At 40.1% G+C, this 14547-nt stretch overlaps 1 protein-coding gene across 2 annotated transcripts in view; it reads left to right on the forward strand.

Moving 5' to 3' along the window:
• Positions 1-14093, forward strand: part of LOC148016476 (Polynucleotidyl transferase, ribonuclease H-like superfamily protein) — a 34407-nt gene extending 20314 nt beyond the window's left edge. For both annotated transcript variants that reach the window (XM_087663620.1, XM_087663621.1), the window contains 2 exons: positions 13183-13273; positions 13761-14093. In XM_087663620.1, coding sequence (XP_087519746.1) covers positions 13183-13273; positions 13761-13882 — 213 coding nt within the window. In that variant the 3' untranslated portion in view covers positions 13883-14093. The remainder of the gene's footprint in view (positions 1-13182; positions 13274-13760) is intronic.
• Positions 14094-14547: the final 454 nt, after the last annotated feature.

The following is a 14547-nucleotide window of genomic DNA, read 5'->3' on the forward strand; positions in this document are numbered from 1 at the left end:
GCTATCAATCCCTTACCACGATTCGAAGAAGTTGATCCTTTTCGCGCCTTGGACTTCTCTTGGCCAGAGGATTGGAGTCTTGAGTTTGAGGCAAATGATGACTCGTCGGAGGAGTCCCCATCGCGCTTCGTCTTCTTCTCCTTCTTTGTCTTGGAAGCCACTAACTCTTTGCAGTCCTTCCGTAAATGACCTTTCTTCCCGTAGTGGTAACACTAGGTCTTCGACTTTTTCTTCTTCAAAACCCTCTCTGAAGCTGCAAGAGCCTCACTATAACCTAACAAAAGCCTCCTTTGTAACCGCAATGATGCCTCATGCTCAAGCAGCATCAAGGTCATATGTGTAAAACTAACAGGAGTCGATGATGTCTGTGTCCTCAAAGCATTTGCCACTCCATCGAACACCAAAGGGAGTTTGGAGAGTATGAGTCTAATAAGATGAGCCTTTGGAAAGGTAGACTGCATTTGTTGAAACTGGTTGTGGATTTGGGTGACATGAAGTAGAAAAGATTGGATAGTATCTTTAGCCTCAAACGGAATCTGTTGGAGCTGTTCATAAAGAGTAACTTCCCTCACGATGGAAGGTGCCGCATACAGGAGTCGTAACTTAGTCCATACTTCAGAAGATGTCTGATAGGGGGTAATCGCCAGTAGGACTTCTTTGGAAATATACCAAAGTAAGGCCGAGTAAGCATGTGCATCGTTCGAATCCCATGTAAGCACCGCTTCCTCATGGTTGTCTTCATCAAAATCAATTGGAATAGGAGAAGGCCGGTGAGGATGTTCAATAGCTCCGCAAACCACGTACCATAACTGCTTCTGTATAAACCAAGCCTTCATCAGAGCACTCCATGTAAGACAATGAAGTCCATGTAACTTATCATCAGTGGATGTACTCGGAGGAGCCATTTGTAGAGGATTTAGAAGAGAAGTAGAGAAAAGAAGGTATAGGAAGATGGAACACGGCCAAACCACAAGCATAGACTACAAAAAATGAGAGTTTACATGCAATATTCACCAAAATATGACCAAAACAAGAAGAAATCTGTTGCGAAAAGTCAAAAAATCAGCCAGAAATTGCTTGAAACAGCAAAAACGGCTTGAGAATGTAGTTGCCTAGCTAAGAGGGATACAAAGACACCAAAATGCAGGCTGGAATTGACACGTAGGCAAGAGAGGGCTGACTAGGCAGTATAGATGCTGACGTCAGCAAAAACGAAGGAAAATCAGGTCGCTTGGTTGGAGCAGTAGTCGCTTGATCAGCAATAGTCAAAATAGTCGTGAAATCAGCAAAGAAAACACAACACGAGCATAGAACCCGACATCTGATACCATGTTAGAAGTGGAGCAACAATGGAAGCGTAAACATCTACTCTATTAAACTGCTGAAATGCAAGACAAAAGAGAAAGGGAAAGAACACTGAAGAACACAATACTGATAAGAACTCAGATGTATGCTTGGGAAATGGAATCCATATATCCAACACGAGACAGTTGCATACAATAGTGAGTCACTGGCCGCATGGGCACCGACATTGGCTCCTCTCTCCACGAAGTCTTCACACGTGTGAATATGATCAGGTCGGCCAGCATTTAATATATAGGAGGAGAAGGAGGAGCCCGAATATATAGGACAAAAATATGTCCTCAATATGAGCATAAAATGACACAAATAAAAATGTCTAAATATCCTAAATAATGTGCCCAACCTTTGCATGCACAGATTCACACATGAACTGATAAATCTGCTAACATTTAGCGTAAAATCAACAACTATATTATGAGCCAAATTGGCAATCTCATTCAAAAAGTATGAAAATCGATAGTGATAAAAGCCAAGACCCAATACTACAAGTAGTAATATACAATGATGTCGGATCATATAATCAATTCTCTAGGCTCTAAGTACTGATGTCACTTTCAACATTATAGCTTGAACGATTCTCGCTACCACTTGACAAGTCATTGCTCTCCTCAACAGAGTCATCCTTGCTAAGTATGTTGCCCTCGTCATTATACTTGGGCTCTCTAAGCTCTACAGTGGAGGTAGGGGTAGGTATATCCTCAAGCACTACACTTGGAGTGCTTCTTGAGCCATGTCTTGGTTGGCACCTAAGGGCCCCACCATAGCCATGGATGTTACACTTATTGTGTTTCTCCATAGTTCTAGTGTGAATGCTCGCTTATCTATGGGCACTTTTTACCTTCTAGCTAGAGAAGGGTTTTCCCTTGTGTGAACATTTGTCAGCGGGTGTGATACTTAGTACCTTAGGGATTGTACTTTTATTATCATTCTCACATAGAGGATGCATTCCAACACTGACTCCCCTCTTGCTGTTCACTTGTTCATTGTGAGTGTGCACATGCTGCTAAATTCTAACCTAACAATGGGTAGTAGATGTTGATCTTACCCGGAGAAGCTCCATTGCTAGAGGCATGAGGTCGAACAATGACACCGTGGCGTGCATGAGTGCGAGAGATCCGCCGATCTATCTCCTCAAGCTCCAAGTAGAGGTCTCCAAAAATCTGCTCCTCCAGGTTCCTCTCACCTGTAACACTTTTAAGTATGCTAGTCAAGAGCTTGAGCTCATCCATATTGACCTATATATTTAAAGGATAAATGAAATAGATTAATACGACTCAGACAACTTAGTTTGGGTCAGATAGTAGCACAATGCTTGGTGATGTTTTTGCATTGTGAAATCAACTGCTAAAAGATAGTGTTGCCATGTGGAAATTGCATAAGATACAGCCAACAATTCCTTCTCATAGACATGCAAATTCTTCTTTGCACCATGGGGAACACAACTTTCATATGTTGCTACTTGGCCATCTTGCATTAAAAATAGCCCCAATGCCGTTTCCACATGCATTACATTGAACAATAAACGACTTAGATAGGGCAGCACAAACACATGGTTGAAATTCTCATACAAATTGTATATTTGAAGATCGGGCTAAAATTTCCATTGGTGTCGACTTAAACAACATACTCTTTTTTAGCAAAGCACAAAGTGGAGATTTAATTTCAACAAAGTTACACGCATACTTATAATAGGAACATAGACCCATTAAACTATGGACCTTGTGCACATTTCTCAAATGTGGCCATGATGCCTCAATCTTTGTAGGATCTATGTGTACCCTATCAGCTGATACAATGTGCCTCAAGAAGTGGATTCACACAAGAAAACCTCACTTTTCTTGGCATTAATAATCAATTGATGCTCATATAACTCATTGCACACTATGACCAAGTGTTTCCTATGTTCTATCTCATTCTTGGACAAGACAATTATGCCATCAAGGAAAGTCCCCACAAACGCTCTATGTGGTCTAAAGATGTGATTCGTCATGTGATTAAATGTGGCAGAAGCATTCATAAGCCCAAATGGCATGACAAGAAACTCATACAATCCCAAATATGTCCTAAAAGCTATCTAGTAAAAAAAGCTGATTCTCTAGTAGCAATTGGAAGACACTCCCTTTGTAAGCGACCTATAATATCATTTAGAAAACAATAACACACTTCCCAAGAAGAGGTTGTAACATTTGAACCATGAGCCTAGAAAATTGAGCAAGTGCATTGGAAGGCCCAAAAGGAAATATTACAAACTCGAACAACCCAAATGGAGTCCGAAATGCAATTTTTGGGATATCTTTGAGAACAATCCAACATGCTGAAAATCACTGGTCTTGCTAGCTGATTCAAAAATCATTTTTTTTGCTGTGCAAGGGAATCTTTTTGTTGATTGTGAGCTTGTTTATAACCCATTGAGGTGCAAGCTCCCATTGTTTTAAACCAACAAACTGTACCAGTGAAAGGTAGATTTGATTGGAATTGGTACTTGCTCCAAAAGGTCCTTAATGTGTGCTTGAAGCTCCTTGAGCTCCTCCTACCTCATCTTGTAGGGTGCCTTCGAGGGAGGTTTTGCTCTTGGAACCAATTCAGTGCTGAAATCCTCCAATCATGTTGGGGGCAACTCCTGATGTAACTTATCCAAGAAAAGAGAATCAAACTCTTGTAATAATGCCAAGCTTGTCCTGTCCACATCTCCCTATTTTGAAGAAGCAGAAGACTCCTTCTCAAGCTCTTGCATGTACATAATCATAGGTTGTGAAACCAGGCTGCCTTTTGAAAAAGGGGTGGTAAAGACACGATTAAACACTAGTTACATCAAGCATGAAATTCACATAAATTGAAATGAAATTGTTACCAATCAATCTTGGACAATGGATGTTCGATCCCAAAAATTAGTGCCCCTGGCGGTATTTCTTTAACTTGAATTGAAATTAAGTGAAGTATGCACCAAGATTGCTCTCCAATCACCTTCAATTTCTGATACCTCTTGTTGCTTGGGACAGACAGCAAGTCCTCGATTCAATTGGCCCTTTGATTCTAACAAGGGTTGGGCCTTCAATTCACAGCTTGGGGAAGAAATTTGGCCCCAAATTCAATTATGGCTGGCAGGCCTTTTGGAATTATCTGAAATTCTCCAAATTTAGCTATAGAGAGAGAAAATTCAGAGATTTGTAGCAAGAAATTGGTGAATTGAGTTATTGTCCCTGTTTTCCAGCTTGAAATGGATTCAGCAGCAGTAGTTGGAGCATTAGAGGTTGCAATCTTTAGGAGAAAGTGCATTAACAGCAATTATGAGCTTCCCAAGGCTAAGAATATGTACTCACCTTTACCAACCAAAATGGTCTCCAATGGCTGGGAATTTGGAAACATTCCCATGAGCAGGTGGCATCAATCCAATGCCTCTCCTCAACAGGTTGCGATGCAAAAAAAAACTTCTCTCTCTCTTTTCTAGGGCAAATTAACCTTTCCACTATTGGAATGGGAAATTTTGCCAAGTGACAACCTTCATGATCCATTTTTCAGCAATCTTCTGTCTAGTTATATTTTTAAGAATATTAATTTCGAAAATTCATTAGTTTTTAAATTTTGTGCTCAAAAGATAAGTGCGTTAGCCAATACTTAAATTGGCTAGGCCAGTTGGTCACCCAAGTTGTCTTGAGCTTTTTATTGGCCTTGGAAGTGGCATTAACTAATCAATTAATGCCTAGTTTCTAATGTCACCATGGACATTAATGGCTTATAAATTGTTCTAGGCCAACAAAACAATCAGCAGGATCTTGCCCATGATGTCCCACAAATTCATCAAGAACATGTGACTTTGGAACAACCTGAACCAGTTGTACATCATGCTGAACCTGTAGAACAACTAGCTGTTAATGCAGATTTGCTAGCTAAACAGCCAGCAAATCTTGACCATTGGGTTGGTAGGTCGACCAGAGTGCAAAGATAGCCAAATAGGTTGGTTCTTGGTGTAAACTATGTGGTTGATGATGTCATGCTAGCAGATTGTGGTGAGCCGTCATGCTTCCAAGAAGCAATGGACAGATAGGATAGTAAGAAATGACACAAAGCAATGCTGTCAGAGATGGAATCTCTCATGAAGAATGGTACTTGGGATTTGGTGCATTTGCCAAAATGACAAAAAGTGCTACCTTGCAAATGGGTTTACAAAATAAAAGTCACTTCTGGTTCTTTGTCAAAGTACAAGGCACGCCTAGTTGATAAAGGGTACAAGCAAGAACATGGAATTAATTTTGATGAAATCTTTTCTTCTATAGTCAAAATGACTACTTTGCGAACCATCTTGGGCTTGGTTGCATTTGAAGACATGGAACTCATACAGATGGATGTAAAAACTATTGTCTTACATGGTGATCTACATGAGGAGATCTATATGCAGCAGCTTGAAGGTTTTGCTACAGAGGGAAAAGAGCACATGGTATATAAACTCAATAAGAGTTTGTATGGGCTGAAGCAAACACAACAAAAATGGTATTACAAATTTGATACATTTTTGTAATCTCAAGGATTTCCTGAAGTTAATTACTGCTTATACATCAAGAACGCAACCTTATTCTCTTGGTTTTGTATGTGGATGACATGCTGATTGCAGGCAAGGATGTTCATGCCTTGGACTCCTTGAAGCAAAGTTTACACAATAGCTTTGATATGAAGGATCTTGGTGAGGCCAATCACATTCTTGGCATGCGTATACTCAAAGACAGATTGAAGGGTCTTCTTTATCAATCATATTAGGAGTATGTCACTAAGGTTTTGCAGTGTTTCAATATGGGAGGGAGGGGAAGCCATTAGTGTACCATTGTCTCCATATGTGAAACTTAGTGCAGATGACAACCCTACATCTGAGGATGGAAAGGTTGAAATGGCCAAGATGCCATATACTCCAACTGTTGGTAGCTTGATGTATGCTATGGTTGCTACACTTCTTAACATTGCATTTGCGATAGGAGTGGTTAGCAGATACATGGTATATCTTGGCAAAAAGCACTGGGAAGTAGTGAAGGGTATCATGAGATACCTTAAGGGCACAAAGGATTTGTGTATCTGCTTTGATAAGAAACAGTCATCTGTTGTTGGGTTCATGCATGTAGACTATGCCAGCCATCTTGACTGTAGGAAGTCTACTTCAAGATATGTGTTCATATTCACAGGTGGAGTAGTCTCTTGGATATCTAGGCTGCAAAAGTGTGTTGCATTGTCTACTACAGAGGCAGAATATGTGGTTCCCATTGAGGCATGCAAAGAGGCTTTATGGCTTTCAGGTCTGGTGAGAGAGCTTGGTATTCCAGAGGTTCCTATCCTCCACCGTGACAGTCAGAGTGCTATCATGCTAGCATGGAATCTTGTCTTTCTCGCAAAGACAAAGCACATACAGGTGAAGTATCACTTTATCAAGGATGTACTTGACAGCAAGGGTATTGAGCTTGTCAAGGTATATACGGATGATAACCTTGCAGACCTCACGAAGGGTCTTCTAGTTGAGTGGTTCGCTCATTGCCCCCAGATGATGGGGGTTGGATAGTATATGTGTATTTCAGCTTTGTACATACATAGACTTAGCTGATTTTTTTCTCTACCTTCAGGCACGTTGCCTTTAGGTGGGAGGTTGTTGGGAATAAAGGCTCATCGTGCCTTTTACAATGTTCGGGTGTGAATGCACCCTTACACTCTTGTACTTTATATATCATCTAAACCTAAAAAGTGGTACGCTTCTTTGTACCGAACATCCATTGTGTTGTGCTCACTCTCCTTCTCTCTACTCTCTGTGCAATATTTGACACTCTCACCCTCAGCTCACCCAAGCTGGATCCGACATACTGCTCTCTACTCTTTGTGCAATATTTGACACTCTCACCCTCAGCTCACCTAGTCTGGATCCGACAGGCTCCAACATTCTACAGGCTGGTTGTTTTTGTGATAGTGAATTGCATAGGCTTGCCCTTGCCACGTCAATTGAGTTTGATAGCCCTTGTCTGTGTAGTTGACAGCTCTTCCACACGTAGGCATTGAGAGACTGCGTCCCATTTCTTTTGCAGCCAGACAGTTTTCAGGTTTAAAAAATAACATTAATTATTAATCCTTCAATAGCCCTTGAGTTACACAGGCTCTTGTTTGTTGCGATCTTTCCACATGCACAAAATTTGGGGATTTTTGCAATGAGCTTCAATTTCCAATCAATTTCATAAAAAAAAATTGGGTTTTTTTCCTAAAACGGTCAAATTAGACCCAAAGCTTGAGGATTTTGTGTTCAAATGCACATAAATTCCACAAAGTCATGCCAAAAATTTGGGCCTTTTCATCTTCAAGCCCAAATTTCAGCAAATAAACTTGAGGCTTTTGTGAAATTTGTCCAAATCCATTAGCATTGAGGCTTACACCTTCTACATTGACATTTGTGGACATTGGAACCTTTTTAGCTGCAAATTTTTTTTCGCCATCATCAATTGTGTGAAAATGGTAAGATTTTCAGCCTTTTCTTTGCTTTTTCATACTGCTGCCCCTTAGATACGCATTTTGCAGTAGCTGTTGTGAAAAATCAATTGTATGCAGCAAGGAATGATAAGTCAAAATGATTTGCTAACCATGTTTGGGAACTCTAATAAATTGGATGGTACTAATTATCCCATGTGGGCATACATGATAAAACATGTTTTAGTTGCTAAGCAACTTTGGGGTTATGTATGTGGTTCATAGCTTAGGCCTACACGCATCACTACACAAAATGCTACAGATTCATCTAGCTTATCCACTGTCACCAGTGCATCTTTTGCTCTAGCCTCTCCTGCACCTCTCACTACAGATAAGTTGAGATGGGGTGCATGCGATGCCCAAGTTCATTTTCTAATTGCTTTCTTGTGTAAAAGACAGGTTATTCCTCATATTCGATTGTGCACAATGGCTAAGGATGCTTAGGATAAGCTTTGCTTTGTTGTATTTGGTGCCCAATGTGGCTCGTGTAGCCTATTTGTGCAAACAACTTGAGATGGAGCACTAGATAGAGGGTGATTCAATGGATGCATATATTACATGTGTTAAGGACATAACGGAGCAACTTGCAAATATTGACGAAATAATTCTTGATATGTCTCTTGTTTCTACAACCTTGGCTAGTCTACCTGATACTCATTAGATTTTTGCCATTACACTTTGATTACTTGCAAATGGAGATACCAATACATACACATTTCATACGTTGGTGTCATTGTTTTTGCAAGAAGAGCAATCACGGGTGAGTTGCTCTAATATAAGTATGGAAAATCAAGCATTTGCCGCTAGCCATAGGAACACAGGGAGGTCATGGCAGCCCTCAAATTCGGACTCTTCAAGCACCAAGGACGGGGGTGAAAAGAAAAAGAGATGCAACTATTGCAGGAAAAAGGGGCATGTTATTGACGAATGCAGAAAATAGATTGCAAGTGAGAAAAGGAAGCAATCAAGTACGAGTGTTGCTGAAATTCAGCAAGTGCGAAGGATGCAACAACACATTTAGCAAGTTTGGACATTGGCTAGTCTTGTGCTTTTGTTGTGCGTTGGTTCGTACGATCCTTCTTCACATGCACATGGTATCAATGGCTGAAAATTGTAGCACATGGTATTTTTAGAGCAGTGCTTTCAGGCATGCAACATCCTTTTGTGACTTGTTTGTATCATATGCAAATGTACAAAAGGGGGGATTAGTTGTATGTGCAAATAATGCTTCGTACGCAACTCAAGGCATTGGATAGATTCTTATTATTGCAGTAGATGGGGAAACTATCATGCTTGAAAAGGACTTGCTATGTGCTTGGTATAAAGGAAAAGTTGCTTTCAGTTTCAGCCATTGCGTGTGCTAGTTTTGTGATTAAATTCCATATGGATTGATGTAGTATCTATGATTGTAGCGATGGGGATGCATTGTCATTGAGCTTGTGCATAGTGATGATTGTGGATCCATGCATGCCAAATCCATCGAAGGATACTTGTACTTTGTTATCTTCATTGATGACATGACTCATCATTGTCGGGCATATGCTTTGAGGCACAAATCAGAAGTGTTTGTATGCCTTAAAACCTTTTTGGCCTTGGCTAACAATGGCAGTGGATGCAAGCTGATTAGACTCTGTACAGATTGATGGGAGTATATGTCATGAGAGTTTATTTTTTTTAAAGCTGAAAGGAGCATTAGACATCAATGTACTGCGCCTTACACACCTCAACAAAATGGTGTGGCTGAAAGAAAGAATCACATTTTGATGGGAATGACACGTTGTATGCTTTCATATAATAAGCTATCTCAAAATCTTGGCTTGATACTATTGAACAATAGCTTGATTTTTCAGCCCATTGATCAAGGCATGGCTGATGATGGAGTGGTCAATGAGAGGGCTGCTATTCGGGAATATAAAACAGTCCCTAGATGGTTGTTAGATACATTACAAAACAACAAATAGTCCATTCCACTTCTTGGTGGAACTAGAGCAGTCACACGCCATGCACACGGTAACCTGGTTGCATAGGCACTTGTAGCTATTGTATGCAATGAGGAAACTCTCTCTTTACATGAATCTTGAGACTCGAGAGGATGAGCATTGAATGGCAGCTATGCAATAAAAAATTGACTCTATTCATGTGACCTGCATGTTGGTGAGCGTGCTATGGGCACAAAGTGGATTTACAAATTAAAATGCAGATTTGATGGTAGGATTGATTGCTATAACCTACGTCTTATTGCCAAAGGGTATACTTAACAGCATGGGATTGACTATGATAAGACACTTGCACCCACTTCACGTATGACCACCATTCTTAGTGTCATTGCTTTGGCTGCTCATTTTGATTGGCATGTGCATCTATTGGATGTGAAGATTGCTTTTTTGAATGGTGATATTCATGAGGCTTAGAGAGCTAAGTTTTCTAGTTGCATAAGGCCCCTCTATGGTTTGAAGTAGGCACCTAGGGTACGTTACAAAAAGATACATGCATATTTGATTGCTCTTGGCTTCAATAATTCATACTAAAAGCATGCTTTATGTCTGTAAAGACGGGGATAACCTCTTGCTTCTCATTCTTTATGTGGATGATATGTTGTTGAATGGACCTCATGAAACGTAGATTACAGCCTTAAAGGCTGAATCGCAGCATGCTTTTGATTTGATAGATCTGTGCATCAATTGGATGTGAAAATTACTTTTTTGAATGGTGATATTCATGAGGCTTAGAGAGCTAAGTTTGCTAGTTGCATAAGGCTCTCTATGGTTTGAAGTAGGCACCTACGGTACGTTATGAAAAGATACATGCATATTTGATTGCTCTTGGCTTCAATAATTCATACTAAAAGCATGCTTTATGTCCGTAAAGAGGGGGATAACCTCTTGCTTCTCATTCTTTATGTGGATGATATGTTGTTGAATGGACCTCATGAAACACAGATGACAGCCTTAAAGGCTGAATTGCAGCATGCTTTTGATTTGATAGATCTTGGCCACTTGCATTACTATCTTCGCATATAGTTTACTACAATTAAGGGGGGGATTATTTTGTGACAGTGCTTCTCTTTATCAAGAGGCTGTTGGCTGTCTATTGTATTTGTGTAAAATACGATCGCATATTCAGTTTGGGGTTTCTTAGTTGGCACTTTATGCATAGCCTTGGTACTACACATTGGCAAGCGGTTGAATGTGTCTTTTCTATCTTAAAGGCACTAGTTGCTTGCATGCATTCGTAGACAAGTGGGCCGATTGTTTTGACACGCAGGTGTCCACTAGTGGTAATTGTTTCATACTTGGTGATTTATGTATTTCTTGGATGAGTAAGAAGCAACCTATAGTGGCCACATCTAGCTGTGAAGCTGAATATAGGGGCCAAGGTAGTGTTTACAACTACCTTGGAATGTGTATGGCTCAGATGCCTTTTGGTCAATCTTAGTGTGGGACAGCAGACATCCACTCCTATCTATATTGACAGTTAGAGTGCCACGGTAGTTGCGAGGAATCTAGTTTTTAATGCTTGCACTAAGCATGTCGAGGTGCATTATCATTATGCTAGAGAGAGACTCCATGTAGGGGAGATTGACTTGGTTTATTTCTCTACAAAGGACAACTTGGCAGATGTGTTTACAAAAGCTCCCTCTAGAGAGAAGTTTGAAGTCTTTCGCAAGGTTTTAGGCTTGACAACATTTAGGGATTGATCTTCCTATTTCTTGTGTATGTTCACACCATTCATTGGAGGGGGTTTGGTACACTTATTGTGTTCCTCCGTAGTTTTGGTGTAAATGCTTCCTTATCCATAAGCACTTTTGACCTTCTAGCTAGAGAAGGGTTTTTTCCTTGTGTGAACACTTGTCAGTGGGTGTGGTACTTAGTATCTTGGGGATTGTACTTTTATAATCATTCTCACATAACGGATGTGATATTCTAGCACTCCTCTCTCTTGCTGTTCACTTGTTCACTGTGTGTGCGTGCTCTGCTGAATCCTAACTTTACACAATCTTGGACGGGTCTTCTATGCCACCTCATTCTTGATTAGTCTCTTTGCGGCGAACACTTTGCATCCCTGATCTTTTAAACATTGTAGTTTGTCAGCAAGACTTCTCTGGGCTGCTTCTTGTAGTAGGTATTAACAAAAGGAGGAGAAGATTGTGGATGATCATGAGCATCTACCACATGGTTATGGTGCCCCCACAACCATAGTGCTTGATAGTTAAATAGCCTTCTATCGAAGAGCAGCCTAACCAATTCTAATCTTGACCAAAGTTTTGCCATGTCATCAAAAGATAGATCATAGTTTTTAAACTTGCCCAGCCAAACAGCCCAATAGCCCCACAATCCTATCAGACGTGTTGAGTTGTCTTCACGATCATCCTCATATGATCCATCACTTGACCTTGCTGCCCACATAATCCTGCTATCACCCCTCGTCTTCCTCTCCTCCTCTCACATGAGACTGGTGTCCAGTGTCCATGTGGCAGTGCCACATTATCCACCCTGCTTGTCCTATTACCTGCTTGGTGTGTGAGCACGTGTATGTGGGCAGTGCGAAGGTGCATTATATGGTGACTGACACTGATGGCAGGAATAATGTGAGTGATGTTGGTGATGGCTGCAGCAGACCAAAGGACAATAGGCTGGCGTCTTTCGGACTATGTCAGCAGGCAGTAACTGAAAGAGAGAAATGAAGAAGAAGATGGTGGCGATGGTGAAGTTATGGATGTTTTCCTGCAATATGTTGAATCTCAGTGTTAAAACATGTGGTAGTTCTTGTTTCTACTGCTTGGATGTGAAGCAGGACTGGAAAGGTCTTGTGCAAGTATACACTTGAAACTATGCCTAGCTCCATTTTAGGTACACTCAATTTTGGGTAGGTTCCTTTAGCGTCAAACCTCTTTGTGTCATTTGGTTATTGGTCCCACTTTTGTCCTTTTTTAGCATACCCAGTTTTCTGATGCACAACAAAGGATAGATTCATTTTTCATCGTTCCAGTTATAAATTTCCTTGTACATGTGGAGTTCTACATTGGCACATGGTGCATAAAAACAGATGTTCTGTAGTCTCTTATGTTATTGTTTTACTGTTCTTGTGGTCTTTTGAGAGGTGAGGCTATGAATGGGTTGCCAACTTGTCTGCTTAACTCCTGATGATAGCATTTATCTTGCTATTTATTAGAATGTATTCTCTTGCTAGCATCTGATAGAATTATTTGGCTTCACCATTGGTGTTTTTTGTTAAAATATGAAAATGCTCTTTGCAAACAGCTACCCAAAGTGTTTTGTTTTAATTCAAGGTTGATTTCATATGACATTTTTCATATGGGGTTTTCTGTTTCAGAAGTATATGCCAGAGCTGGCTTCTCTTTTCTCTCATGTGCTTGTTGATGTAAGCAGCATAAAGGCTCTTTGCTTTCGATGGTATCCAAAAGGTAAACATCGTGTGACCTATTTAGGAGTGCCTTGGACATTCTTATGCTTGCAGGATGTGATCTTAGGTGCTCTTGGGATGCAATATCAACTTTTAATCTTGTTCATAAACTTAGGGGGTGTGCACAGGAACTGTAGTACTAACCTATTGAGCAGTGTCCAGCCAAACATAACCTGTAATACTTAACATCCCTCATCCCTGCCGTGATGTGATCAGTGATGGGTTCTCTACGTGTTCCAAAACATATATTCTTTTTTAGACATGCTAGAACTGCAAAAAAGAAAAAAAAAAGAACAGTTCGAATATATCCTGCCAAGAAAGAAATGCAAATGTATAAAGGTGATATACGAGATTGTCTTGTTTTGAAGAATATTGACAAGAAATGCCAGTGAACAAAAATGAAGTGGCTACTGGGATTTTGTGAAGAAGATCCAAGCATAGTGTTTGAAGGAGCAACAGAGGTATGAACGACATTCCTTTTCCTGCAGATGCAGAGCGAGCACCTATGAAGAAAAAAAAGCATCGAGCTTTGGAAGATATCAAGGAAAGCATTGCAGAGCTTAAATACATGCAGAAGACTATATTCAAAGAAACTAAGATGAGATCCTGATTCTTAAAGATTTTTCTGACTGGGTCAATTGACTTCCTCTATAGTAATCATTGGCATTACCAATTAATATTGTTTTTTAGAAACATAAGGGGCCAGTTCTCTAGCTGTAGATGTTGATGTAATGCAGTTATTGAAGCTTTTGTTAATGACCAGAATTATGGAGTCTGGCAATGTTAATTATGTGCAATCAATATTGTCTTGAGTTTCTGAATGTTCAACACCCTGATGTTCTTCTCACTACAATGTGAATACTTAAACACATGTATGAATGAATAAACGAACAAACAGATGAACGAATGAATGGATGAATAAATATGAGAGAGAGAGAGAGAGAGAGAGAGAGAGAGAGAGAGAGAGCAACAAGATGGCGTGGATTTATGAAGCAATACATTGCTAGTTGTGTGATTGAATAATGCGAGTCATGATCGGTGTGGGTATAGTATGTTATACATCCATGATGAGTGTGGGTATAAATACGTGGCTAGTTGTGAGATTGAATAATGTGTCATAATCGGTGTGGGTATAGTATGTTATACATCCATGATGAGTGTGGGTAGTAAGTATTTGGACTGACCCTTAGCTTTGTTGGGTAATGCTCTTGTCACTTAGTTGACACAATTAGGAATGATATAGTCTAATGCACATGGACCAATACTAGTAATATC

Source organism: Lygodium microphyllum, chromosome 23 (genome assembly GCF_053477565.2).
Source record: "Lygodium microphyllum isolate KBCC chromosome 23, Lygodium_microphyllum_v1.1.10, whole genome shotgun sequence".
NCBI lineage: Eukaryota > Viridiplantae > Streptophyta > Polypodiopsida > Schizaeales > Lygodiaceae > Lygodium > Lygodium microphyllum.